The sequence below is a fragment of the Danio rerio genome, chromosome 17 (genome assembly GCF_052040795.2).
Source record: "Danio rerio strain M-AB ecotype USA chromosome 17, GRCz13ab, whole genome shotgun sequence".
Lineage (NCBI taxonomy): Eukaryota > Metazoa > Chordata > Actinopteri > Cypriniformes > Danionidae > Danio > Danio rerio.
The window spans coordinates 57,070,118-57,095,000 of record NC_141037.1 but is presented as its reverse complement, the minus strand read 5'-3'; the positions used below and the strand labels follow the sequence as shown (position 1 = coordinate 57,095,000).

General features: G+C 42.5%; 1 protein-coding gene across 39 annotated transcripts in view; it reads left to right on the top strand.

Annotated features, from left to right (window-relative positions):
* The window catches only part of paplna (papilin a, proteoglycan-like sulfated glycoprotein), a 71,591-nt gene that overhangs the window by 38,884 nt on the left and 7,824 nt on the right, over positions 1–24,883 (top strand). For 21 of the 39 annotated variants that reach the window (XM_087291102.2, XM_087291096.2, XM_087291111.2 and 18 more), the window contains 10 exons: positions 1,696–1,846; positions 4,165–4,245; positions 4,696–4,852; positions 5,015–5,102; positions 7,502–7,622; positions 10,727–11,063; positions 19,100–19,258; positions 20,977–21,104; positions 24,114–24,186; positions 24,319–24,459. In XM_087291102.2, coding sequence (XP_087147228.1) covers positions 1,696–1,846; positions 4,165–4,245; positions 4,696–4,852; positions 5,015–5,102; positions 7,502–7,622; positions 10,727–11,063; positions 19,100–19,258; positions 20,977–21,104; positions 24,114–24,186; positions 24,319–24,459 — 1,436 coding nt within the window. Of the gene's footprint in view, positions 1–1,695; positions 1,847–4,164; positions 4,246–4,695; positions 4,853–5,014; positions 5,103–7,501; positions 7,623–10,726; positions 11,588–11,629; positions 13,601–19,099; positions 19,259–20,976; positions 21,105–24,113; positions 24,187–24,318; positions 24,460–24,883 lie in introns of those variants that run through there. The other 18 variants (XR_015513854.2, XR_015513847.2, XR_015513852.2 and 15 more) reach the window with 4 other exon arrangements.

Sequence of the window (24,883 nt, the reverse complement as noted above, 5' to 3'; positions counted from 1 at the left end):
GGAAAAACTGAGCGTTTCACTAGCAAGAAAACAGTTAAACAGAGCATCTGCAGCCCGAGGATAAAGAACGAGCCTCCTCCATTCAGCATCTTTACTTTCTCTCTACTTTATTTTTACTCTTTACTCCTTTACTTTGGTGGAGTAAGGAAACGGTGGAAACTCCCTCCACTGAAGACATTCATCAGTCGACATATTTAATTTAGTTTGTTAAGCACAAGTATTTGTGTCAAACTATTTCTAAATTCAGTTCTAATCTCCAGCAAAGGAATAAATGAACAATAATAACGAAGTGTGATCAGAAAACTGAGTTATATCCAAACACATGTCCTGTACTTATGCTCCATATGCTGATGCAGACGTCTCTAAAACCCAACAGGTGGACAAATCTAAACTTGTTTACATTAAAACTAATATTAATATGCATATAATCCCTGCTGAAAAATCCAGCTTAAACCAGCCTAGGCTGGTTGGCTGGTTTTAGCTGGTTGTCCAGCCTGGTTTTAGAGGGCTTTCGGCCACTTCCAGGCTGGTTTACAGCCATTTCTAGCCTGATCTTAGCTGGTCAGGCTGGAAAGTGTCCAGCTAAAACCATCTAAAACCAGCTTGACCATCCTGGTTTAAGCTGGACATAGCTGGTTTTTGGCTGGGCTCCCAGCCTGGCTAGGCTGGTCAAGCTGGTTTTATCTGGTCATCTCCCAGCTTGTCCAGCTAAAACCAGGATGGAAATGGCTGGAAACCAGCCTGGAAGTGGCCAAAACCCCTCTACAACCAGGCTGGTTGACCAGCTAAAACCAGTCAACCATCCTAGGCTGGTTTAAGCTGGATTTTTCAGCAGGGATAATTAATACTGCTAATAATAATAACATTATACAGATGCAGATCATCATGAATAAACTGAAAAAGCCCCCCCGAGTTGAAAAAAGCATGGAGGCAGTGGTGTTTATATTACTGCAACTGACACATGAAGAGAGGGCGGGGTATATTGTTGCTCCTCCCCTTTATAAAAAAACAGCCAATAATGTTTTGTTTTCTCACAGCTCTGCCAGTGAGAGCGGTTGAGCTCAAGCATATCAAATGAGAAGAAAGGGGTGGAGCATGTCAGATGCTAGAGAGCATTTGATTGGTCAGAAGATTTGATGAGAAACTGAAGCATGAGGAGACGTGAAATTGATTGAAATGGACTTTGATTCATTTAGATGGAAGTGACAAACAAGCTTTGGATGCTTTTATCTTCTAAATGCTAATTGTGTCACTGTTTTGGAGCACACTAGATTATAAATATCCTAAAAACTAACAATACAGATATTAACACCTAAAATATTTTAATTTCATGGGACCTTTAAAATTCCAAATTTACGCTAGATTTTGTTTGCCTACAATGCATGTAAACTAGCTTGATGTCAATATGACATCAAATTAACATCTTCAGCTGCAAAAACACGTCAAAAATCAACTATTCATTCTTTCGATTATTAAAACGAGTCATTTTATAACGTCAGTGTTAGACATTCTCACATCAAGCTGCTAAATTAACATCAAATCTATTAGCATAATTGATGTTTCTTTGAAATCGTATTGACATCAGGGTGCCCATTGGGAATCAACACCTCATTTACTGACAGGCCTTTGGATATGCATGCACCTTCCTCTTGATTATATTTAACATACCTGCTCATCAACCCTCTTTCTCTCAAGTGCTCTAAAAGCTGTGGCTCGGGGCTGCGGGAACGCCAGGTGATCTGTTCAGACAGACAGAGAAACCTTTACAGGGCGGAGGAGTGCCAGGGCAAACCCAAACCTCCCACCGTAGAGAGCTGCAACGCCCAGCCTTGCTACAGGCCTCAGGGTACAGAAACCTTTTTATGTGCTCCTCCAGTCTTTATTCAGAGTCATTTCAGATTCATGCATGCACATAGTTGCATAACCATCTCACACGCCAGTTCTTGATCCAAGAAGATCCAAAAACTCATAAAGACATTGTAAATTTCATAAAGCAGTCGTATTTCATCATGAGGCTTGGTGTAAACATCACATTTTATTTAATGAACAAATTTAATGTGAGCTTTTATTCACACCTAACACTGAAGATCTTGTCTCTCTAGGCTAGTTTTGTAACAGCAGAAGATGCTCTAGGCTGGTTTTGTAACAACAGACGATGCTCTAGGCTGGTTTTGTAACAGCAGACGATGCTCTAGGCTGGTTTTGTAACAACAGACGATGCTCTAGGCTGGTTTTGTAACAGCAGATGGTGCTCTAGGCTAGTTTTCACACAGCAGATGTTGCTCGGCTAGTTTTTAACAGCAGACGGCACTCTAGGCTAGTTTTGTAACAGCAGATGGGGTTTTAGGCTAGATTTTAACCAACCCGGGCTTATTGTGGAAACGTAGTCCCGCGGATGTTTCTGGAGAACGCAGAATACGTCCCGGCGGGTTCGTACGGCTGCAGTTTAAGTTTTTGCGAATCCGCGAGAGGCCGCTGTTGTGCTCTTTTTCGCATCTCAGACGCCTCTCGCGAGTGCGGTTCGCGCCCGCGCTGTTCTCGCGTGAACCCACCAGAGGCCGCTGTCTGACTGACCGGATGATTGACTGCGCGACCGGCTAATCGGCTGACCCACCCTCCTCCTTCCCTGAACCCAACCAATTTTACCGATCGACCCGCCTGCCCGCTTGCTTCCCTAAACCCGAGCAACAGTTTACAAAAGCCGTCCAAAAAAGAAAAGCCCTGATTTTTTTTTCTACCGCGTTTTCGGATTTCACCGCGTTCTCACCCTGTTATGAAACTCGTTCACTTAATTTTTGGGATTCTGTTTTTGTCTTACCTGATTGCTGGAACCGCTCTTCCCCGGACTCGAAACCGATCGCCGTGGTCGACTCCTCTCTGCATCTCGAGCCTGCCGACGTACACGGTGAGCTGAGTGGACAAACGGGTTGCAGCGGGGAAGCCCTCCACAAGGAGGTAAGCGGTCGGCCGGCCGGCCAGCCGACAAGCGCGATAGGGAACAGCGTCACACCGCCCTGCAGCATTCGCTTGAAAAAAATAAACGCGGCTGTACGTACCTGCCGGGATGTATTCCGCTATCTCCAGAAACGTCCGCGGGACTACGTTTTCAGAATGAGCCTGGGTTGATTTTAACAGCAGACGACGCTCTAGGCTAGTTTTGTAACAGCAGATGGGGCTTTAGGCTAGATTTTAACAGCAGACGGCACTCTAAGCTAGTTTTGTAACAGCAGATGGCGCTCTAGGCTAGTTTAGTACACTGTTATTAACAGTGAACGGAGCTTTAGGCTAGTTTTTAACAGAAGACATTGCGTTAGACTAGTTTTTAATAGAAGATGCGATCTGCGCTAGTTTTGTAACAACAGATGGCAGTTTTTAAATATACACGCAAATGATAATGACGATCATGTAAGTTGGTGTTGGTGTCAAAGAATAATATAAACACAGGTCACTATGAACAGCCAATACTTTATTAATGATTATTTTAGGTTCAAGTGGTATTTATAAGGAATTGGATGCAAGCAGAGAGTGGCTGTTTGTAAAGAATACAGCGGCAACTGCTCTTTTCCTCTTGACTTTATCTTTTCATATACTAGTGGATACAGCCATTGGAACCTTATTGGCTCAAGACACTTTCATTGATTTTTTTAACAGCTCATTTGGCTGCTAGATGTTGCAAACTTGTATTTTTAAATTATATTATTCTTATGTATTGTCATATTCATTCATTCATTCATTTTCTTTTCAGCTTAGTCCCTTTATTAATCAGGGGTCGCCACAGCGGAATGAACCACCAACTTATCCAGCACTTTTTTTACACAGCGAGTGCCCTTCCAGCCGCAGCCCATCTCTGGGAATGTCAGAATCACAATCTTATATATTGTCATAATGTTTGTAGAGCAAGTAGTTTGACTGTTTACTGCATTTATTATTCCTAGTCATTTTCCCCCAAGCAAATAAATCAGAAGTTTTAAAACAATCACAGAAACGCACTTACTTCTGCATTGCAGAATAAGGTCAACAGAAATCTCTTATATTTGATTAACATTACTTATCTTTATTCATTTGTATTTTCAAGTCTTATGGGGAATGACATGAGGTTGAGCAAATGACAGAATTTGGATTTCTGAGAGTACTGTACATTTAAGTGTATCTCTCTCTGAACAGAGGTGCCCAGCATGCAGGACCCAACAGGACATGACAACACCCTTCATGGCTTTATGCCATACTCTGAGGATCCATCGCTAGGTTTGTTTCTTAGTCAACCACCCATCCAGCTTTCCATCCATACACGTTGCACAGACATGTGAATCATTCTTGACAATGTTGCTCCAGATTATAATGGTTTGTGGCCATTTAAAAACACTTTTATCCAAGGCAACCTACAAATAAGGATTTAAGGAGCGCTTCAAATCATCAGAGAGTACTGTACTGTGTCTTTCTCCGTCTCTCCAATTACTGTATACATGTAGGACTTACAGTTGTCTAATAATCCCAAGTAAATTCTGAATTATCTCATGTTTATGGTATATTCATGAGACCTTTCCACAATAAAATGACTACAAAGCAGCATACACTCTTCTACCTTTAATAAAGTAAATAAGAGATGGTATTATCAAGATTTATCTGCAAAATCTTGATCTGTAGGAAATAGTTTAATAATAAGACCTTGTTATGTTTTATTGTCCAACACAACAGAAATCCCTCAGAACAATGGTCCTCACGGCACAGCCCTCACTCCTCACTGTAGCCAGACTCACTATGGCTGCTGTCCTGATGGAAGAACCCCAGCTAGTGGACCACAGCACCAGGGCTGTCCCCAAGACCAAGGCCAACCATCCTGCACATGGAGCAGGTACACGTGGACTTGAATCACAAAAACAAAAAATTTGCTGCTTCTAAATAATCTCATTCAATAGTGATATTTGCATACCAATGGAATTTACATATACATATAGTTGCAAAGTGTTGTAGTCATACTGTTTTGGGTTTCAACAAACATGCAATATTCTCTCAGGTATGGCTGTTGTCATGATGGTGTAACCGTAGCCCAAGGCCAAAACATGGAGGGCTGTCCAGATGCCTGGACACACTGGTCTTCATCAGTGAGTGTTTCTTTTGCAGATATTATTACTTGACAGGACTGAACCAGCATTGCAGCAGCTATGCACCATTTCAACCTTTTTAGTGGGTCCCTAATTTATAAGACTGGGGTGGTTGCGATTGTTAAAAGTGAAGAGCGGGTGTGGTGCGGGTGGTTGGCGATTGTCTTGAAAGTGAAGAAAAGGGTAGCAATCCTTGAAAATGAAGAGCAGGCAAGGGGTAATTTGAGGGGTTGGCAATTGCCGTAAGTGAAGAGCGGGGTGGGGGGATTGGCGTTTGTTTCGAAAGCGAATAGAGGGGTGGGGACCGTCAAAAATAAAGCGCAGGGATTGGTAGTTTGAGGGGCTCGTGATTGTCGAAAGTGAACAGCGGGGTTTGGTGCGGGGGGTTGGCAGTCGTCTCAAAGCAAAGAGGGGTGGTGATAGTCGAAAGTAAAGAGCAGGGAGGGGTAATTTGAGGGGTTGGTGATCTTTGAAAGTGAAGAGTGGGATTTGGTGCGGGGGTTGGCGATCGTCTCGAACGGAAAAGAGGGGTGGCGATCATCAAAGGTGAAGAGCAGTGAGGGGTAGTTTGAGGGGCTGGCGATCGCCGTAAGTAAAGAGCGGGGTGGGGTGCGGGGATTGGGGTTTGTTTCGAAAGCGAATAGAGGGGTGGGGACCGTCAAAAATAAAGCGCAGGGAGGGGTAGTTTGAGGGGCTCGTGATTGTCCAAAGTGAAGAGCGGGGTGGAGTGCCGGGGTTGGCGATCATCTCGAAAGCAAAGAGGGGTGGTGGTAGTCGAAAGTGAAGAGCAGGGAGGGGTAGTTTGAGGGGTTGGTGATTGTCGAAAGTGAACAGCGGGGTTTGGTGCGGGGGGTTGGCGGTCGTCTCGAAAGCAAAGAGGGGTGGTGGTAGTCGAAAGTGAAGAGCAGGGAGGGGTAGTTTGAGGGATTGGTGATCGTTGAAAGTGAAGAGTGGGATTTGGTGCGGGGGTTGGCGATCGTCTTGAACGAAAAAGAGGGGTGGCGATCATCAAAGGTGAAGAGCAGGGAGGGGTAGTTTGAGGAGCTGGAGATTGTCGAAAGTGAAGAGCGGTGTGGGGTGCGGGGGTTGGCGATTGTCTTGAAAGTGAAGAGAGGGGTGTTGATAGTCAAAAGTGAAGAGCATGGAGGGGTAATTTGAGGGGTTGGCGATCGCCGTAAGTGAAGAGCGGGGTGGGGTGCGGGGATTGGCGTTTGTTTCGAAAGCGGATAGAGGGGTGGGGACCGTCAAAAATAAAGCGCAGGGAGGGGTAGTTTGAGGGGTAAATGATTGTCGAAAGTAAACAGCGGGGTTTGGTGCGGGGGGTTGGCGGTCGTCTCGAAAGCAAAGAGGGGTGGCGATCGTCAAAAGTGAAAAAGCAGGGAGGGGTAGTTTGAGTGGTTGGTGATTGTCCTAAGTGAAGAGCGGGGTGGAGTGCCGGGGTTGGCGGTCATCTCGAAAGCAAAGTGGGGTGGTGGTAGTCGAAAGTGAAGAGCAGGGAGGGGTAGTTTGAGGGGTTGGTGATCGAAGAAAGTGAAGAGAGGGATTTGGTGCGGGGGTTGGCGATCGTCTCGAACGGAAAAAAGGGGTGGCGATCATCAAAGGTGAAGAGCAGGGAGGGGTAGTTTGAGGGGCTGGCGATTGTCGAAAGTGAAGAGGGGTGTGCGGTGCGGGGGGTTGGCGATTGTCTTGAAAGCGAAGAGAGGGGTGTTGATAGTCAAAAGTGAAGAGCATGGAGGGGTAGTTCGAGGGATTGGCGATTGTTAAAAGTGAAAAGTGGGTGGGGTGAGGGGGGTTGGTGATCATCTTGAAAGTGAAGAGAAGGGGGGCTTGGTGATCGTTGAAAGTGAAGAGCGGGAAGTTGGCGATCGTCGAAAGTGAAATGCAGGAGGCTTTTGTAAAAACTCGCTCATTCAGAGGCAGGAACCGGCGTATGTGCAATAACATTAATCATAAGGTAAACACAAAACAAAGGTTTCCATCTGGAGCTCCTTCACAGGACTCCACACTTGTAAACACTCAGTTTAACAGGCTTGCGGCTCTCTCACCACAGACCCCACTCATTACAGCCACCAAGCTGACCAATCACAGAGCTTGCACTATGCGTCGTTGCCTTGTGCTACATTTTTTGAAAGGTGCATGTCAGCGTTGCCATCAGCCACGATAAGGGCTATGTGACCGCGGGAAGGCTGTGCCGGACCAAACGCATGCCCTTGATGCAGAAGTATGAATCAACCTTTAGGAAGTTTCCTTTTTTTGCCAGATAAGCAATTCTGGCTTTTTGGAATAAGTGCTAGTTTTTATTTATAAATGCTAAACGTTCTAAAAGATATGCCCTAATGTCACATTCTTTGTCTGTTTTTTTTTTTTCGTATTTTGTTTTTTATATTTTCTCTACAAAGTCAGATACCGTACCATCTGCACCTGTAGACTGTCATTCATCTACCTACGGCTGCTGCTATGATGGTGTGACGGCCGCTAGTGGAACTCATGGAGAGGGGTGCTCCAACCCCCCCAGCAACGGTAAGTTCCAGTATAGCTAAAGTGACCATCTGTCTTTACAGTTTTTGTTTTTACAAATGCACTTTGTACTTAGTTATGGTTGTCATTACTTAAATTGGGGTAGTTATTCTAATTTTGCCTAATCTCATATTAGTCTTCCGCTCATATGGAGTAGTTCAGCAATCCTCTTTCTGTCACATCTGTCAGTGACCACCTGAGGGCGCTGTAGTGCATCAGGACACAGAAGGCACTACAGCGTCCCAGAAAGACTACAATTCCATACATACCACGCGCATACACCGGAACACATACACTGACCTGTCATCACATCTGTTCTGTGTTACCGTTGATTACCTGGACTATATATTCAATCATTCCACCGTTGTTTGTTATCGCGTCGTTTGTCTTCCTTGTCTTCCTTGTCCGAGTATCCAGTAAGTCTAGTATTCTGAGTTTGTTATTCTGTTCTTGTTCTTGTATTTTGCCTTAGTCTAGTTCGTGTGTTATTTGTCTCGTCTGTTTTCTAGTTAAGTTTAGTTGTTTGAGTTTGTTATTCCTGAGCCTCGTCTCTGATTTAGTTTCTGGTTTTGTTGTTTATTTGTTACTTTGCACCTTGATATTTTAGAATTTTTGTTCACTTTTTTTGCACTATATTATATTAAAATCTGCACTCGAATCCGCAATCTTTTTGTTCCCGTTCGATATTGTTTTGATCACGCTTAACGTGACACTTTCCTCCAAAAAGACTTTAGCTTTTGAATACTCATAAGAGAAAGACACAGCTTTGCGATTCTCTGTGGAAAATGCAGAGGGCCTGGATGTGTGGATGTGTGGATGTGTAATCCCACCAATCTTGCACCACCCAACCTGCTTTGAGCTGGGATCAGGTTTTCCGATTTAATTCTGTCCCCCTCCCCAACCTCACTCTCATCCGGGTCACCGCACCAATGTAACCCAGCCAGTCCTACACCAACAAACTTGCTCTGAGCTGGTATATAACTGGCAACTCTCCACATGGGAGTGGGTTGCTCTAACAAGGAGGCTTAAGACCATGGCCACTAGCATCTGTCACTAGAGCACCTTTTCGGTTCAATGGAGTGAGGTTTACCTTCAAAGCACTTCACTAGTTGGCCTCTGTCCCACCAACAGCTTCTGCTTAGTGATCCACTACAACCAATGATATACAATTAAAACACACTTCTTTGGCCATTCTCCACAAGTCCTGTGTAGTGTTGCAGTAACTACTTATTCTCAGTAAAGTTCATTAATTAAAGGCCATTTTTGTGTTTGTGTGCATTCTCTAACATGTGAATTGGCCATATAAGGAGTTCCACCTTTAATAATGTTTTTTGAAGGCTAAAGGATTTGTATGTCCTATATGCAAATTGTTTTTGTTCTCAGTCTACAATTTGCATGATAATCTACAACTTTAACACTGTAAACTACAGTGAGTGTGATGGAAAATTTGTACAATTGTGAAAACCCCCCTTAAAATTGATATTTGTGAGCACATGGTGTTGATATTTTTGGCAAAATGGGTTTTGTGCCAATAGAGAAGAGTTTTACTTGTAGATTGTGACCAGAGGACCGTCTAAAAGGAGCAAGACCATGTAATAATTAAGGCCAAGTCCAAGACCATATTTTGCGACCCAGGCTCATGTGTCCAGGGCTACACTTTCAGAACCAAGAAATATGTACCTGGGGCTATGTCTGCTTGGAGATTTTGTTTTCACAAATCAACTAGAGGCTGTCGTGTACTTATTTGACAATCGCAAAAACGTTTTTAAGGCATGTGTTATCATAAATCCACCAGAGGGCGCTGTGTACACTTCTGTCAATCTCCACATCCTTCTTGCCCTTGTCCACGAGAGAAGCCAGTCAGCTTGTTGTGCATAATATATCAGCTGGTCAGCAACTAACCCATCTGCCCCTTCTTTAAACCCAACCGATAGTGTTTTCAGAAACAAATTAGAAGAGAAAAGCCATTGTGGTCTTGTGCTTTTAAGACCATTTCACACTGCTGTTTTGGGTGTGTTGTTTAACATGGTTTTTGGAACTGTCTTTTGCCGGACTCAAACCCTAGTCCGATACGCGTCCGAAGTGCAAAAAAACCCTAGTCCGATACGCGTCCGAAGTGCAAAGGTAGTCTAGGATACATCAGAAAAGCTGTCCATATAGAGGTAAGCAAACCCAGGCTCATTACGGATATGTACCTCTGTATACATTACTGGGGAGCGCATAATATGTCCCAGGAGGTTTTCGTGAATCCGACAGAGGCCGCTGTGTATGCTTTTTCAGATCTCAAAGATTTCTCGTGAGTGCCATTCGTGACTGCTCTTCTCGCATAAATCCATCAGAGGCCACTGTCGACTGACTGCCTGACTGACTGACTGACTGACTGACTGACTGACCGACCGACTGACCGACCGACCGACTGACCAACCAATTACTCTGCCAACCCCCTTCCATAAGTCCAACCGATAGTGTTTTCCAAGGCACCGATTGACAGTGTTTTCTAAAAAAAATCCAGAGAAAGAATAGCCCTTGTGGCCGCCTGATTTTTACCACGTTTTCAGATTTTACCACATTCTCACCCTGTTATTTACTTGTTTATTTTATTTTTTGCCTTTTGTTTAACCTGCTTTCTCTGCATCTTAAGTCCGCCGACTTATGCTGTAAGCCCCTGGGCTCACACAGGAGTAAGCGGTCAGCGGGGGTGCAAAAAAAAAACAGAAGCCGTTGGCGGCATCATACCGCCTCGTAGCGTTTGTTTTAAAGACGAAATGCAGCCGTATGTACTTCTGGCTACATAATTTGCGCTCTCCAGAAATGTATATGGGGCTACATATTCACAATGAGCCTATGTTGAAGTAAGCGGTCAGCAGTAGCGCAAAAGAAACAGAAATTGTCAAATGCTTCAGTAGCTTTCATTTTACACACAAAATACAGCCAGATATTTTGTGGTTCTCCAAAATGTTGTCCTGGGAACGTATTCCCAACGAGCCTGTGTTGATATTTTATTCCACTTGCATTGTTGTGTCTCAATTACAACACTGTTGTTTAAGAACAATTGCAGACTTCTCCAACTTTCTACAACAGATGCATGTTGTCTCTTGGCCTCTTAGCACAACGTTCTCTGTCCTGTGACCTACCCAATACGGTCGGGCCATGCGATCAGTGGACGTCCCGGTTCTACTTTGACCGTTCCGCCTCACGCTGCTTACACTTCTGGTATGGTGGCTGCCATGGCAACAGCAACAATTTCGCCTCCGAGGAGGAATGCCAGAAGATGTGCCTGAGATCAGAACTAAGGCAGCGGGACCAGGCACATGTTTTGTCTTTGCAGCACGGTAGACGGCGTTTCCCTGCACACGTCCAGCTCAGCTCTAGTGGAGCACACCGTGCACAGCGTGCTCACCAGCCGGCCTCCAGTGCCATGCAGCAGAGCAACCCGGCTGCCAGGTAAGATTCTCCAGCTTGCCTAGGATTGCTCTACTCCTCTTCCAGGCCCAAGTTCTCTTCTGCTGCCTGCTCTTCACTCCCTGCAGAAAAGCCAAGAAAGGAGCCTGCCGGCCATGCACAGAGACTTACATAGGCATGTTAGATGCGTATGCTTTTTACATGCACAAAGCTAGTGATCGCTTCACTAACAGAGTTCAGCATATGCACACACAGGATCCAAAATTAATTGCGCAACATCTGCTTATTTGCCAGTTTAAATATCACCCTACTGAAAAATCCAGCTAAAACCAGCCTAGGCTGGTTGGCTGGTTTTAGATGGTTGACCTGCCTGGTTTTAGAGGGGTTTTGGCCATTTCCAGGCTGGTTTACAGCCATTTCCAGCCTGGTCTTAGCTGGTCAGGCTGGAAAATGACTAACAGAGTTCAGCATATGCACACACAGGATCCAAAATTAATTGCGCAACATCTGCTTATTTGCCAGTTTAAATATCACCCTACTGAAAAATCCAGCTAAAACCAGCCTAGGCTGGTTGGCTGGTTTTAGATGGTTGACCTGCCTGGTTTTAGAGGGGTTTTGGCCATTTCCAGGCTGGTTTACAGCCATTTCCAGCCTGGTCTTAGCTGGTCAGGCTGGAAAATGACCAGCTAAAACCAGCTTGACCTGCCTGGTTTAAGCTGGACATAGCTGGTTTTGGCTGGGCTCCCAGCTTGGCTAGGCTGGTTTTAGCTGGTCGTCTCCCAGCCTGACCAGCTAAGACCAGGCTGGAAATGGCTGGAAACCAACCTGGAAATGGCCAAAACCAGTCTAAAACTGGCCTGTTCGACCAGCTAAAACCAGCCAACCAGCCTAGGCTGGTTTAAGCTGTTTTTTTAGTAGGGCATAAATATTTCCTGCTGGCCATGAAGGTCTGATTCGATTAATGTTATGATTATTTCTGAACTTTTGTCCTGATAACACAAGTAATACTGGCCTCTGCAGCACTAAGATACTTGAAGACACATCCTCATATTTTAGTTTTGGATATGAGGACTATTTGGGGTTATTTGGAGCATTCTCAATAAATGTATGGTGGTAAAATCTCATTAGCTATGTTTCCATTCAAGGTAAAGTTATGTGGAATATCGCATAAAACATTTGTGAATAAGGCAGCGTTTCCATACAATGAGTCAAAGTGAACAAAATCTTCACTTCCTGATAAACTAGTGCCAAATTTCAGACAGAAAATTGTAGTTTAGCGCGGTAGGAGTGGCCACTGTGGGGCTTTTTGCTTCTGATATAAATTACTTGCACCTCAGAAGACGAAATGTAATGAACGCGCTGTGATTTTTAGAGGCGTGAGATGCTCTTTGGGGGTGCAGACAGATACTCAAGACAGTTCTGGAAGGGAATATTATTCATTCATTCATTTTCTTTTCGGCTTAGTCCCTTTATTCATTAGGGGTCACCACAGTGGAATGAACCGCCAACTAATCCAGTATATTTTACCAATGGATGCCCTTCCAGCCGCAACCTATCACTGGGAAACATCCACACACACTCATTCACACACATACGCTAGTCAATTTAGCCTACCCAATTCACCTGTACTGCATGTCTTTGGACTGTGGGGGAAACCGGAGCACCCGGAGGAAACCCACAGGAACACGGGAAGACTTTACACAGAAATGCCAGGTGATCCAGCCGGGGCTGGGAATAATAATATTATAATAATAATAATAATACTGAACCACTGTGATGATGGACTTGTGGCTGAGGGATTTTAGAAATGAGCAAACCAAAATTTCTGATATTATACAATGTGCTGGAAACACTGCAACGTCCATTGATGAGTTCCATCTCATACATTATTATCATGTTAAAACAAAATCACATGACTGTTTTGATGCGCATGCAGGAATATATTCAGTAAATGTGTTTCCATCATAGTTTACGTGCACTATATTCATAGTTTTGTACATTTTGAAAATGAATGAAATGAAGTCTTCCAAATTGCACATGAAAACAGGTGAATGGAAATATAGCTATAGTCTGTATGTCTTCGATTGTAGTTTGACTACATTTAATTGGTGTGTCAGACTATGATTCTTAAAGTTTTACATAAATAAGGTGTAATATTGTTTAGGCTTTTTAAAAGTTACTGGCAAGCTAGCATCAGAGTTAATTTTGGACCCTGTGCAAAATCACACACACACACACACATAAAACACACTTGTCGGGCAGTTCTGTTGTATTGTGATGTCATTTGATGATTTAGGACTTGCCTCACGCTTCTTAATCATACTAATCTACTGCATCAACAAACACTCTCACACACTCCCTGTATTTTAGTCCACTCCCCTCACTGATGTGTGTTGGACATTGCTGTGCTTTGGGCCTGGATTATTTCCCCCGACGCAGACTGTTAATCTAATTTTTCTGTTGCTTTTGGTGTTTTTTTGTTGTTGTTAGTTTTAGTTTACAACTCCATCCCATCTCACACCAAGATCTGTATGTGCTACATGATTTCACTAATAAAATCTGCTGTGGGGTCCTAATCATTCCCTTTGTGCTTCTCCCAAGTTCTTACAACACAGCTATAGGATTATACAAGTGTGTTGTAGATATGTAGAACACAATGTTGTAGAAAGGGACTATATGCTCCTATATAAAATAGTTTTTGTTCTTTACTTATTAGTTAAAGGATGTTCAAAATAGCTTTGCAGCACTACTCTGTCAGCAAACATCCCGGATCTGCCTACCAGAGGTTGTTTGATGGGTCTTTACCTTTGAATTTCAAGATTTTTGGCTAAAATCGAGTCACAACAATTAATTTTGGTAATTTGCTTGTTGGGTATACTAGGGCCAGTCTGATTGTTGTGATTTTTGTTATTGGTTATTGGTCAACATCATTGTTTTTTCTGTAATAAGGTTTCAATCAACCAATAAGATTTTAACTTTAGGGTTGACAGTGGGGCCTGAACAACATAGACATCAACTAATACATGTTCCCGGGACAACAATGTGACAGCAATTTAATTGATTTCCTCATCTAAGGAAATCTTAGGGTTAGTGACCCCCGAAATTTAATTATGCAACTAATACTCACCCTCATGCTGTTTCGAGACCTTTGTTCATCTTCAAAACACAAATGATATATTCCTTAAGCTCTTCTGGGGGAATCTCGAGGCGTTCCCGGGCCAGCCGAGAGATAGTACCTCCAGCGTGTCCTGGGTCTTCCCCGAGGTATCCTCCTTGTGGGACATGCTTGGAACACCTCCCTAGGTAGGCGTCCAGGAGGCATCCCGAAACAGATCCCTGAGCCACCTCAGCTGATTTCTCACGGTGTGGAGGAGCAGCGGCTCTACTCTGAGTTCCTCCCGGGTGTCAGAGCTCCTCACCCTTATCTACAAGAGTGTGCTCTGCCACCTTGTGAAGGAAGCTCATTTCGGGTGCTTGTATCCAAGATCTTGTCCTTTCGGTCATGACCCAAACCTCATGACCATAGGTAAGAGTAGGAAGGTAGATTGACCAGTAAATCGAGAGCTTTGACTTTCGGCTCAGCTCCTTGTTTAACACAAAAGACCAGTATGTTGGCCGCTGCACCAATCTGCCTGTTAATCTCATGTTTCATCCTTCCCTCACTCGTGAACAAAGCGCCAAGATATTTTAGCTATTCCACCTGGGGTAAAGACTTTCCTCTAACCTGGAGATGGCAAGCCAACTTTTGTCAGTGGAGCACCATGGCTTAGACTTGGAGGTGCTGATTCTCATCCCAGCCGCATCACACTCGGCAACAAACCGCCCCAGTGCATGCTGGAAGTCCAACAGAACAACATCATCTGAGAATAACAGAGAAGAAATCATGTGGTCCCCGAAACAAACCCCCTTCGGCCCAATGCTGCGTTCACACCAGACGCGGAACGCGCGTAAAGCGCGAGTGATTCACATGTTAAGTCAATGCAAACGCATAAATAGACATCCTGCGGCACGGTACGTGCGAATGGTGCGATACGCACGAATAGCACGGTGCAAATTGAGCGTTTTGCGCGTTTGATGCACTTAACGCGCATTTCACACGTATCGGTCGAGGTCGAATATCTGAACTTCAGCGGACATTCGCGCCGAGTTAACCAATCAGGAGCTTGCTCTTGTGGGGGCGTGATTGTGGTGGATTTGATGAGCGAATGAAGTGGGGATTGACGCGCAAATGAAAAGAGAAAACAGAGCAGGAGTTTGGTTCGCATTATCGGCAATAAGTACAGTGCATGTTGGACTCCTGCAGGGTTGTCCTTTGCCACCAATTCTGTTCAGAATTTTTTATGGACAGAATTTCTAAGCGCAGCCTAATGCTTTGTTCACACCAGACGCGGAATGCGCAGATAAATCGCGTTATTCGCGCATAAATATAGTCACGTGAACATCAATGTTCACGTGACTATATTTATGCGCGAATAACGCGATTTATCTGCGCATTCCGCGTCTGGTGTGAACAAAGCATTAGGCTGCGCTTAGAAATTCTGTCCATAAAAAATTCTGAACAGAATTGGTGGCAAAGGACAACCCTGCAGGAGTCCAACATGCACTGTACTTATTGCCGATAATGCGAACCAAACTCCTGCTCTGTTCATACAGGGTTCAGACAGCCCTTACCAGAGCACCTCTGACCCCATAATCCCAGAGCACCCCTGAGAGAACGCCATGAGGGACACTGTCGACTGCTTTCTCCAAGTCGACATAACACATGTGCCGTGTAAATCACGCAACAGTCTGCTTTGTGTTCTGATTGGCCTGTTGAGCACTGGGGTTTTACAGTTGTGGAGTTTACATAAGAACAAGGAAACAGAGGTGTCTGACACTCACAGTATGGTCATTTCCATTTACTGAACTCTTTTTATTCAAGGTATACCCAGATTTTTCTTTGTAGGGCACCTTTAATTTGTGTTCAGAAGACGAACATGAGGAACATGAGGTTGAGTAATTAATAACACAAGTTTTGGGTAAACTAACAATTTAGTAATAACACCAGGTACTAAATAACGAAACGACGATGAAATTAATGTCTTCCATGGCAAAAGTCCATTATTCTTGTTTGTGTTTTTAAAGGGCAGTTATATGATGTTGATGAAGGTGTCATGGTGTAATCTGTCCCCGTTATAAAAAAGTAAATCTTTTGTTTCTTACCTTCTATTAGGAGAAAAAACGCTGAATCGTTCAATACACTTGAACATTTCTTTACTATTTAAAAAAACTAAAACTACATTTTTATGAGTATATTTTCATGCCTAGTATATTGCTAGTTTTACAAGCTGACCTGAGAGATGGCAATGGTGTAGCGATGACTGATTTAAGGCGAAGACGAGAGTCCCCTGGTTCCCTTGACAGAAACCTCCCCACTTGATTATGTATTATTGCAGATAACAAGTTCTGTGTCCCAATGTATGTACTTGTATTGATAAAGCCTAAATACTAAAAAGCTTAACTTCTTAACAAACTACACCACATTGCACGGCTTCAAAGAAATTATCGCTTGGTTTTCAATAATGAATTCAAAACTCCTACAAATGCGTATTTAAATATCACGATTGTCTAAGGTCTGCGTGATTAGATTGCTTGTGTTTTTACGCTGTTAACATTCCTGAAGAAAACATGTTTGGAATCATTTTGCGCCTGTGTTGTTAATAGAGTGCATGCGCATGATCATCGTAGCCTCTGCTTGCTTGCGACTTTAGCTACACTGCTTTATGCTTTGTGTTTGGACTTTATGAAAATGAGCTGCTTATTCTCTGCCCTTTACTTAATGCATTGTTACTTAATCATGTACAAAACTTTAAGTTTCCAGTCAGTTCTTTTATGGGGTTGTGTTGTGCTAATTTGCTTTGTTTTTTAGTTGTAGTATTATTTAGACCAGGGATAGGCAAACTTCGTCCTGGAGGTACGGTGTCCTGCAAAGTTTAGTTCCCACCCTGATCAAAAACACCTGCCTGTAGCTTTTTGGAGATCTTAAAGACACTGATTAGTATGCTCGGGTATGTTTTATTATTGTTCAATCTCACAGCAGTTCGTAGCTTTCAATTTAGTGGCTAATTTGTATGAATTCGTACGATCTAATTAGTTGTCATGTTCACCAGCGATCTATCCACCAGAGGTCGCCGGTAAACACTCACACTCAAACAAACTACAAATCCGCCAGTTCATGGACTACAACTTCATACATGCACTCCGTTCACACACATGTTCTAGATCCTGACTGATTCCACTCGCACAGCTGAAGCTGCTCAAGGACGGATTCATGGACTATAAGCACTGCTCAAACACAAACACTGTGGCTGAGTCTTCTGTTACCATGGGAATGACACTGACAACAGGGGTGAGGATCCACATGCAGGTTTATTAGAATGGTCAGGGAAGCGGTGGTCAATACAGGAGCAAACGGATATATGAGGGCAATCCAGAATCGTAGTCGATAGGCAGGCAGATGGTCAGAGACAGGCAGCAAACAGGATTAAAAACGAAGCAAAGGTTCAAAAACACGGCAAAGGCAGACCAGTTGTAGTGTCACTTAACAGCTAGACTCAGCCACAGTGTTTGTGTTTGAGCAGTGCTTATAGTCCATGAATCCGTCCTTGAGCAGCTTCAGCTGTGCGAGTGTAATCAGTCAGAATCTAGAACGTGTGTGAACGGAGTGCATGTATGAAGTTGTAGTCCATGAACTGGCGGATTTGTAGTTTGTTTGAGTGTGAGTGTTTACCAGCGACCTCTGGTGGATAGATCGCTGGTGAACATGACATCGGTACAATTAAGTATGATTTGTTCATCACCCAATGACGGTTGGGGTTAGGGGTGGGGTTAGATGCCACGCCTCCTTTTTAAAATCATACATTTTCGTACGACTGAACTCGAATTTGTACGAATTAGCCACTAAACTTACAAAAAGTAAAATACTTACGTATCCTAATGAGATCAGGCGGGGACACCAGGCCAGGACCAAGTTTGCCTATATGTGATTTAAGGTTAAGGCTTCTTGAGTTTGTCTTCACCATAGAGGAAATGCTAAAGTTTTGGCCTATTTAAACCTTTACAGGCCTCTATGGTTGGTGCATAAAGAAGGTGTCTATATATATAATAAAGTCAACCCAAGCTCATTCTGAAAACGTAGCCCAGCGGACGTTTCTGGATACAGCGTTTTACATGGCCGGAGGTATATATGGCCACATTTCGTTTTTTTAAGCGAATGCTATGGGGCGGTGTGACGCCGCTCCTCTTCAAGCTCGCCGGCTGGGCTAACAGCTCACCTCCTCCATGCGGAGGGCTTTCCGGCTGCAACCAGTTTGTCCGGTTAGCTCGTCGTGTTACGTCGGCGGAGTGGAGGCCCAGAGGAGGAGGAGCTGGCCGCGTTCAACAACCGGGTTCGAGTCCAGGGAAGAGCGTTTCCAGAAATCAGGTAAGACAAAAAACAGAATCCAAAAAATAAAGCGAATGAGTTCGCAACGGGGCGAAAATGCGGTGAAATCCGAAAACACAGTCAAAAGGCTTTTCTCTTTCTGCACGGCTTTTGTAAATCGTCGCTTGGGTTTAGGGAAGGAGGAGGAGGAGGAGGAGGGTGGCCGGGTTCATTCATTCAGTCGAACAGACGGTCACTTGACAGCGGCCTCCGGCGGCTTTTTACGCAAGAACAGAGGCGTTTGAGACATGAAAAAGCATGCACAGCGACCTCTTGGGATTCGTGAAATCAAAAACTGGACAAATACCTACCTCCAGGGACATATTTCGCGGTCTCCAGAAATGTCCACGGGGCTACGTTTTTATGTTGTGATTCTCTGTGTATAAATTTGGGTTCTCCAGCCTCTTCTTGTTGTCTCCTTTGGTCAGCATGTTGGGCTGGTGTTGTGTTTTGGAAGTCTTGTATTGGATGTCTAAAGATCAATCTTTATGCTTGCTGTTTCCATAGTCTGGCATAAAGTCACATGTTCTTTCTATATTCATTCTTACTTTGCATGTCTGTCTCTACCCCACTCGTTGTTCCCTCTGTTCTCTATTTCTGCACTCGTTTGCTTCAGTTGGACGGCTGTAGGTGTGAGTATAGACAAGACGGATCCCTCCACGGTGGAGGGGCTGGTTGGTCAGCGGGTGGTGCTGCCCTGCAGGGTGACCCCACCGCCTTCCTCCGCTGTACTTGTGGAGTGGAGGCGTGATGGTGTCCCTGTCAATCCCACTAGGTGAGTACCTGCAGAATTTCACAACCTTCAGTGTTTCTATCCCTGTATTATTGATGTATAAGCAGATGTCAAACACTGATTGGCGTGTTTTTAAATGCTTAAAATACAGTGACATTTGTGATTTCATATTATGATTCATACCTGAAAAATTCTGGACTAGCTGCTTTATTATTTACTCTTTACTAGTTGTTTTGACATGTGCTGTGAAGTACAGGGAATCCAAAACTACATGTAACACAAGCAAGACCAAGCAAGCAGCTGAACTAGAGCAGGCATATGTATAAACTACTGTAAATGAGTGACAGAAGTTACCATCTGATCATTTTTTCCTGTATTTTAATCTTATGATATGCTGTATTAGGCCTAATATTTTGTTCATTTCCGCACTGACACCTGGAAAGAAAGATCAACATTGATCTGCCTCATGGTCTGACTGCAGTCTTGGTTCATCTGTTAATTCTCTCTATAATTTAATCCTATAATGCATAAATGTAGACAATGTTTTATTAATAGATTGATTGATTGAATAGATCGAGTTTTACAAAACTTGACAAATGAAATGAGGCTATGTCAAAGTCTTACCTCTGTGTTGTGTATTTGGTGACAAATGTCTTTTTGCTATATATATATATATATATATATATATATATATATATATATATATATATATATATATATATATATATATATATACAGTTGAAGTCAGAATTATTAGCCCCCCTTTGATTAACTTTTTCTTTTTTAAATATTTCCCAAATGATGTTTAACAGATTAAGGAAATTTTCACAGTATGTCTGATAATATTTTTTCTTCTGGAGAAAGTCTTATTTGTTTTATTTCGGCTAGAATAAAAGCAGTTTTTAATTTTTTAAACCATTTTAAGGTCAATATTATTCGCCCCTTAAGCAATATTTGTTTTGGATTGTGTCCAGAAAAAAACATTATACAATGACTTGCCTAATTACCCTAACTTTACCCTAATTACCCTAGTGAAGCCTTTAAATGTCACTTTAAGCTGAATACTTGTGTCTTGAAGAATATCTAGTGAAATATTATGTGCTGACATCATGGCAAAGAGAAAATAAATCAGTGATTAGAAATGAGTTATTAAAACTATTATGATTAGAAATGTGTTGGAAAAATCTTCTTTCTAAATATACACTAGATATCGCATACGGACAATAGCGCCGCCATATTTGTACAGTGCTCCCAGCACAAATGTCATTCAACCGCACTAGTCAAGACAGTGTTACTACTTAAAGATGCTGGACTTTAGCTATTAAATTATTAGAAATTAGTTATTAAAACTATTATGATTAGAAATGTGTTGAAAAAATGTGCTCTCTGTTAAACAGAAACTGGGGAAATGTATATATATATATATATATATATATATATATATATATATATATATATATATATATATATATATATATATATATATATATTCCCAGTTTTATTTAAAAGAAAAGTTATGCTGATTAAAAAGTGTATGTATACAATTATGTTTGTCTTTCGACACATTATTTAATATATGTGGTTTAGAAATAGCTATTATCTTCTTTTCTTTGATGGGGCCAGTGAAAAATTTGGCAGGGCAAGTTGAAAAAATACTTAGCGTTGAACCCTGATATGTAAACGATATTTTCATATTTGACCAAACTATACCTTTAATGTGTCTTTAAGTCAGATTTGTTGATCAGTCATTCATAATCTAGGCATGAGCAGCAGTTGGACGGCTCTCTGTTGGTGGGTCCCATAACACTGCAGGACTCCGGCTGGTTTCTGTGTGTGGCCACAAGAGATGATAAAAGAGATCACCGCTACATTTACCTGTCTGTGTCAGGTTAGTGTTATGGTCTTTGCTTTCCCTGCTGAAAAATGCAGCTTAAACCAGACTAGGATAGTAGACTGGTTTTAGCTTGTTGACCAGTCTGGTTTTAGAGTGGTTTTGGCCACTTCCAGGCTGGTTTCCAGCCATTTCCAGCCTGGTCTTAGCTGGTCAAGCTGGAAAGTGACCAGCTCAAACCAGCTTGACCATCCTGGTTTAAGCTAGACATAACTGGTTTTGGCTGGGCTCCCAGCCTGGCTAGGCTGGTCAAGCTGGTTTTAGCTGTTCATCTCCCAGCCTGACCAGCTAAGACCAGGCTGGAAATGGCTGGAAACCAGCCTGGAAACCCTTCTAAAACCAGGCTGGTCGACCAGCTAAAACCAGCCAACCATCCTAGGCTGGTTTAAGCTGGATTCTTTTTTTAGCAGGGTTGCTCTGTTTTGTTTACCTTGGTTAAGGGATAGTTTACCTAAAAAAGACAAATAAATCATCATTTACTCACCCTTGACTTGTTCCAGTCCAGTTTGGAGTATTTTTGTTCTGTTGAACACAAAGGTAGACATTTTGAAGAATACTAAAAACCAACTTCCATAATATGAAATACAAATACTGTGGAGTTCAACTGTTACAGCAGGGGTGTCAAACTCAGTTCCTGGAGGGCCACAGCCCTGCATAGTTTAGTTCCCATCTTGCTTCAACCTGTAGGTTTCAAACAAGACTAAAGCACTCAATAGACAAGTTACCTGTTTGTAAACATTCAGGATGCGCATGCAGCAAGGTTTTTGTCTTACCTGCTTTCTGGAACCGTTCTTTACCAGACTCGAACCCCTTCATCGCAGTCAACTCCGCTCTATGGGCTCTATTTTGACGGTCCATACGCAGAGCGCAAAACGCAGGGCGCAAACGCTTTCAGGGCGTGTCAGAACGTGTTTTTGCTAATTTAAGGACAGGAAAATCCGCTTTGCGCCGTGGCGCATGGTGTAAAAGGGTCGAGTTTATTTTCTTAATGAGTTATAGGTGTGTTTTGAGAATGAACCAATCAGAGTCTCATCTCCCATTCCCTTTAAGAGCCAGCTGAGTCGCGCCAAGAGCGCATTTTGTCGTAAAGTAAGTTCACTTTCGCTTTTGCTCTCGTGGATAGGGAAACCTTTACGCACAGACATCAATTAGCCTATAAATAATTAATTCAATTTGTTAAGCGCAAAGATTTGTTTCAAAACTATTTCTAAATTCAGTTCTAATTTCCAGCAAACGAATAAATGAACAATAATAACAAAGTGTGGTCAAAATATTGAGTTATTTCCAAATACACCTGCCATCCCCATATGGTCTAAAACCTGACAGGTGGGCAAATCTAAGCTTGTTTTTAATAAAACAAATATAAATATGGATATAATAAATAATACTGCTAATAATAATAACATTATACAAAAGCAAATTGAGTGAACTGAAATAGCCTCCCGAGATGAAGAAAGTAAGGCAGTGGTTTTTAAATCTTCATGTAGGCTAGAAATTAATGTTTTGTAATATTTTAATCATTTATATTTATATCCTGTATATATCCTTATTATATATTAGGGTTGGGCATCTAAGCTATAATGCCGATCCGATACGCATCTCGATACAAAGAATACGATCCGATATATTAGCGATACATTTGTGACATATTGCGATGCAACACGATACGATTCACACCCATATCACGATACGATGCGATATTTCAGCACTAATTAGATCAAGTTTATGAGATGATGTGAAAGAGGATGCTGTGCCATTGAATGAGTTTGATTATTTATTAACAAAGCAAAACCAAGACTTTTTTTTACAAACTGGCTTTTCTCTCAGAGCCAGAGTGTCAGTTTACAGTAGAGGGCCATTTTAGAACCTATAGCACATATTATTTAAGTATTTTCAAGATAAACAGAATGTATAAGTGCAATAAATATTAAAAATACATATATTTGCACTCTTTCAACATAAAGGTTTACCATTGCACAACAAGAATTGTGATTTAACTTTTTAACTATGAAAACAAGTTTGACAAAGATATATTTTGCCACTGATTATTCAAAACTTAAGGTGGTGAACTAGCAGTGTTATGCTGCTTTCAAACATCACTGTCACTGTAAACAACAGGCTAATAAAAATATAAATTTAATAAAAATTAACAGGAGGAGTTTAAAACCTTCGTTCTCTGTGACATTAGGCTGAAAATCTTTGCAGATGAACAATGCAATAGCATTCGTTATTGGCGTAGAGCGCACAAAACTGTTGCGCATGGAAAAAACTTTCAATGCTTTTCTCACCACTTTTGAAGCTGGTAGCTACAGTTGAAGCAGAGCAGGAAGCCGGGGATGCAGGAACACTGGAAGATGCTTCCACAATAACACCGTAGCGCCGCGCCAAAACACATCTGCTTTTTTTTAGACCAGAACGCCTATGGGCGCACATTTGAGCGCAAATGCATTTGCTATTTAAACAGCGTGGCGCAACACCTCAAAATGACCCTTGCGCCGAGATTAAAGTAGCAAAAGAGTATTGCGCCGCGTCTTGCGCCACATTGCGCCGGGTGTATGATAGGGCCCTGAGTCTCAAATCCTCTGGCGTATGCTGCAAGTCACTGGACAAACTGGTTACAGCAGAAAAGCCGTCCATACGGAAGGTCAGCTGGCAAGCGTGAAATGGAACAGCGTCATTCCGCCCTGCAGCGTTCGTTTTAAAGATTTAATGCAACCATACGTACTTCTGGCTACATAATTTGCGATCTCTAGATATGTATCGAGGGCTACGTTTTCAAAATGAGCCTACGTTGAAATTTACAGTGTAGATTTACAATGGATAAAAGTTGCTAAGTCATATGTGGAGAGCAGATTATTATAAGTGGACTGTTTCTAGACCCACCTAGCAACCTCATAGTGATAATCAGAAACCTTACGACAACCACATAGCAACACAAAAAAATCTGGAAGAAATATTAAAGCAATGAAAACGTCACTCATGTGTTTCTTTTAATCCCAAATACAGGATCTTCCCAAAACAATGCAGGAATATCAGAGGTGGATTCTTCACAGTCGTACACATCACAGTCTTCCTCCAGGTATGAGATATCAAGGGAGAGTTCACCCAAAAATCAACATTTCTGTCATCGTTTACGCTCTTGGGAAATATATGAATTTCGCAGGAGGGCTAATCATTCTGACTGCAGCTGTAAACTCTCACTGTTTATTAGGTTTAACATTGACTATTCTCCGCTGGTTGAGGCTCGAGCGGGTCAGACGGCCAAGCTGCAGTGTTCAGTTCTGCCAGTGTCGGCCATACATGCGGTCACTATTCACTGGAGCAGAGCTGGACAGCCACTCAACTCACTCAGGTACATCATCTGTGTTACACCACACTCCTTATGCTCTCATTAAAGTAACTGGCTGCGTCCGAAATTGCATACTTACCTAATTTATAGTGCGTTAAAAACAGTATGCGAGCCGAGTAGTATGTCTGAATTCATAGGCTGCATCTGAAATCGCATGCTTCCCTACTATATAGTACGTTAGAAACAGTATGCGAGCCGAGTAGTATGTCTGAATTCAAAGGTTGTGTCTGAAATCTCATCCTTCCCTACTATATAGTGTGTTAAAAACAGTATGCAAGCCGAGTAGTGTTCAAACTAATAGGCTGCGTCTAAAATTTCATACTTCTCTACTATACAGATGTTTTTTTTTTTAATATTTTATTTAAAGCTTTTCACATTTTAAAGAACAAACCCCAAATCCCTCCCATGCCAGCAAATAATAATAAAG